The sequence below is a fragment of the Crocodylus porosus genome, unplaced genomic scaffold, assembly GCF_001723895.1.
Source record: "Crocodylus porosus isolate Cpor-Errol unplaced genomic scaffold, CroPor_comp1, whole genome shotgun sequence".
Classification (NCBI taxonomy): Eukaryota; Metazoa; Chordata; order Crocodylia; family Crocodylidae; genus Crocodylus; species Crocodylus porosus.
Genome location: NW_017728950.1, coordinates 48167017 through 48170513, shown reverse-complemented (window position 1 = coordinate 48170513; position 3497 = coordinate 48167017). Strand labels below are relative to the sequence as shown.

General features: G+C 42.5%; 1 protein-coding gene across 1 annotated transcript in view; it reads right to left on the bottom strand.

The window, feature by feature from the left end:
* SAXO1 (stabilizer of axonemal microtubules 1) overlaps nt 1–1181 on the bottom strand; it is a 10598-nt gene extending 9417 nt beyond the window's left edge. Inside the window, exon 1 of the mRNA XM_019554770.1 lies at nt 1011–1181. Within this exon, the coding sequence (XP_019410315.1) occupies nt 1011–1117 (107 nt within the window). The 5' untranslated portion in view covers nt 1118–1181. The remainder of the gene's footprint in view (nt 1–1010) is intronic.
* Between the last annotated feature and the right edge of the window lie 2316 nt (nt 1182–3497).

Here is a 3497-nt window from a genome sequence, read left to right as displayed (position 1 = left end):
TTTAAGAGGAGGTTAGATGAACATCTTGCCAGGGTCATTTGACCCCAGTATTCTTTCCTGCCATGGCAGGGGGTCGGACTAGATGATCTGCTCAGGTCCCTTCCAATCCTAGAAACTATGAAACTATGAAACTATAATGTTTGTGTGACCCTTGAACTAATGTCCAGGGCTAGGAACAAAAATTACACATAAACCAGTATAAGTGATCAGAAAGCAGTCCAAATTTGTAATACAACAGAAGGTCAGTACATATAAACCACTTTCAAAGTGGCCAAAACCAGTTTAAGATAAACCTGGAGTAGTAACAGACTTAACTGATGTAAGTTAAATTGATTCAAGTTAACTCACAGTCCCCCAGCATCCCAGGATGCTTTGTACCTCCCCTGCAAACCCTGCCTCACAGAGTGGGCAAGTTAACCCTGGCCCAAGCTGTATGCTCCACCTGAGCAGGGTGGCATACTCTAGGGTCCTGTGGTTTCTGGCCTGAACCGCTGCAGGCATGTGGCTGCATTTCTGGAATCAAAAGTGAAGGTCTATTCACCTGCTTATCTGTTCAATCTACACAGCTCAGACTAACCTATGAAGACTGAGTTGATTCAGACTCAGGCTTTTTGACTGTCTTGTACTTAACCCAGGTGTTCCTGCTTCATCAATGAAAGTAACGAAGCTTCTTCATATGTCTTTAGGAAGTAACCAAAAAGCCAGAGCATAAAGGAGAACAAGAAACATCAACACAAGAGAGAGAGAGAGGAGCAGGAGGAGAAAAGTAGACCCCAAACTAATAACACATTCCCCTCAATGAGAGAAGCTGCAATTGAAAATCACCATTCACTGACACCTTTTAATGCTTCTAATTAGATGCCACTCAAGCAAGCAGAGGATTTTTGATGCCAGAGCCTGAGGACACATGGGAAGTAGTGATGACCCTCCTCCCCTCAACCCCAACTCCCCACATTCATGCACTCACTGTCACGGCCCTACAATTTTTCCTCCCTTTTACCATTTCTTACTTTGTAGTTGAGGTGCCTTCCATAGGCACTGGAAGCCTCTTGTATTCTCCCTTGGGCTTGAACGAATCTCTGGGATGGGTTGTTGGGTAAAGGGGATATTTTTCCATGTACTCTGACAGGCAACATGGCTTCTCACTGCTGTCATAGATCCTTGTGAGGTGCGGGCAATGGTGGTACCTGCACAAGAAAGTAACATAGGAGTTAATGGCTAAGGCTTAACCAGGAGTACCCTCATGTACCAAATGTGAAGCTCCATTTCACCCATCTTTGCTTGTTTTTTCTAAAGGTGCGATCCTGCAGTGGCTACATGTGTACAAAGTAGGGTACTGAAAAGCTGCCAGGTCAGAACTCTCTACTTGCTTGGCACAGCTGTAAATGGATACACAAACTCAAGTCAATGGATAATCAAGGTCCTATCAGCCTAAAGCTGCTCCTACTGAAATCAGTAACAAAATGTCCTTTGATGTCATTGGGAGCTGCTTCAAAGATGCTCAGTTTTGCATGCTACTAGGGACTCTCAACTCCCATTGAGACTTGAGGGTGTTCATCACCTTTTGCTCAATAAGACCAGGTCCTTAAATGTCAAAGGAACCCTTTCCACTTTGAGAGGTCAGTTATATCATGATTTTCCAGATGCCATCTTTTTTAAATACATGGAACATCAGGAAGACTCCACTGTTGTAGGCCAGATTGTCATGGACATAAATTGGCTTGGTTCCATTGACTTCACTAGGGCTTCACCTATAATCATCTGCTGATGTTTGGCCAACAATAATATTGAAACCTATGCAAGCAGAAGTCATAGAACAGGGGTGTTAAAATCATCCAGCGCCTTGGGCCAGATGAAGGGCAGGATAGTCTGTAGGCCAGATTGGCAGCATCCATTAGAGTCAGCATACAGAGCCAGTCCAGTGAGGCGCTGCATGCAGCGTGCAACTTATACCAGCCCCTGTACCACATGCAGAGCAAGTCCAGTAGTGAAGCCAGCATATGCTGCACACAGCACATGGGGCCATGGGAGGTGCATGCAGCACTGGGGGTCTGCAATCTGTGCCCTGGACTTATCCCCTCTGCTGAGTGCAGCACCCATGATGCCAGGTCAAGTCTGCATGCCAGACTGGCTCTATGCACTGGGTCATTTCCAGACCCACAGGCCAGATCACCTGGTTCCATGGCCCAAATTCAGTCTGCAAGCCATATGTTTGACACACACATACACCCCCGACCCCTAGAACAATGCATTCTGGGAAGTAAAGGACTACAGTGAGATACTTAAGAGCAAGGGTTCCCAACTGTTTGCCCCTGAATAGCCATTTCAGAGAGGCAGTCCGGGGTGATGGGTTGCATACTGACAATTTCTTAAAATTTTACATTTCTGTTCAGGAAAAAAAAAAGCACACAATCATATTTTTTATTTATTAGCTTTATTTTTATTTATTTATTTTACTGTTACACAGATGTATAGATTTACACGAGAATAACAAATGAAACTGTACATTCAATAACTTGAATTATTTTGCTGAGTATTAAAAAATTAAATAAAAGATATGATATATCATGATATACATGATAGAAATGATATACAAATACATTGCACAAGAAAACAGTGAAATTTTAATTGACTGAGATTTAAATGCAGCTGACATCACGTATTGCAATCTTGGTTCAATGCTTGATGTTGCAATACAGTGAGCTGTATGAAGATGGCCACCTGTCAGCCTGGATATTAACTTAGACTTACTTATATTCAATGTAGAGAAGGTTTTCTTATATATATATATATGTGATTCCAAAAAGAAAAGCCATGTGTCATCTATGTTTACATATGGCAGGGCAGAGAGAGTCCTTTAGAGAACTCAGTCAGCCTAAGTTCATGGTCAAATATTTGTGTGTTTATGTACTTTCTTGCAACTCAATTAATTCTAACTGCATGTCTGTAAAAGAACTTTCCGGTACAGTACTGGATTAAAAAACCAGCCAGTATCTGCCTGTGAGATTTAGAATCCAAAGTGCCAGCTGAATTCATCCAACAAATGCTGAATGATTTAGAAATACTTTTCTGAATGTAAAACTTCTATTGCACTGGATTCTTCACCCAAGATCACTCTATGCTGCAAAACGAGCAGCGCTGCCTTCTTTAAATTGCTTCTGCAGCCATTTTAATTTTCTTTCGGGGACTTGACACTGAAAAAGAGCCAAAGCAAACTTCCCATGGCCTTGAAGCTTCAGATCGAATCTGTTGAGAAGACCCGTGATATTGACAAGGCATGGCATTTGATCCTCATTAATTTACCATGCCTGAATATTTTTAACCTGGGTTATTGTGGTGCAGTGCATTTGTGTTTGCACATCATGCTCTTTCAAGTTAAGCCTTGTGTGTCATTCCCCACAGATTCCAGCAGGGGGAGGCAAAATACCAATCTAACCCCAGTAATGTCTTTCCCAATGAATTACAGCCAGAGGCACACGTAAACTGGCCTTCACAGT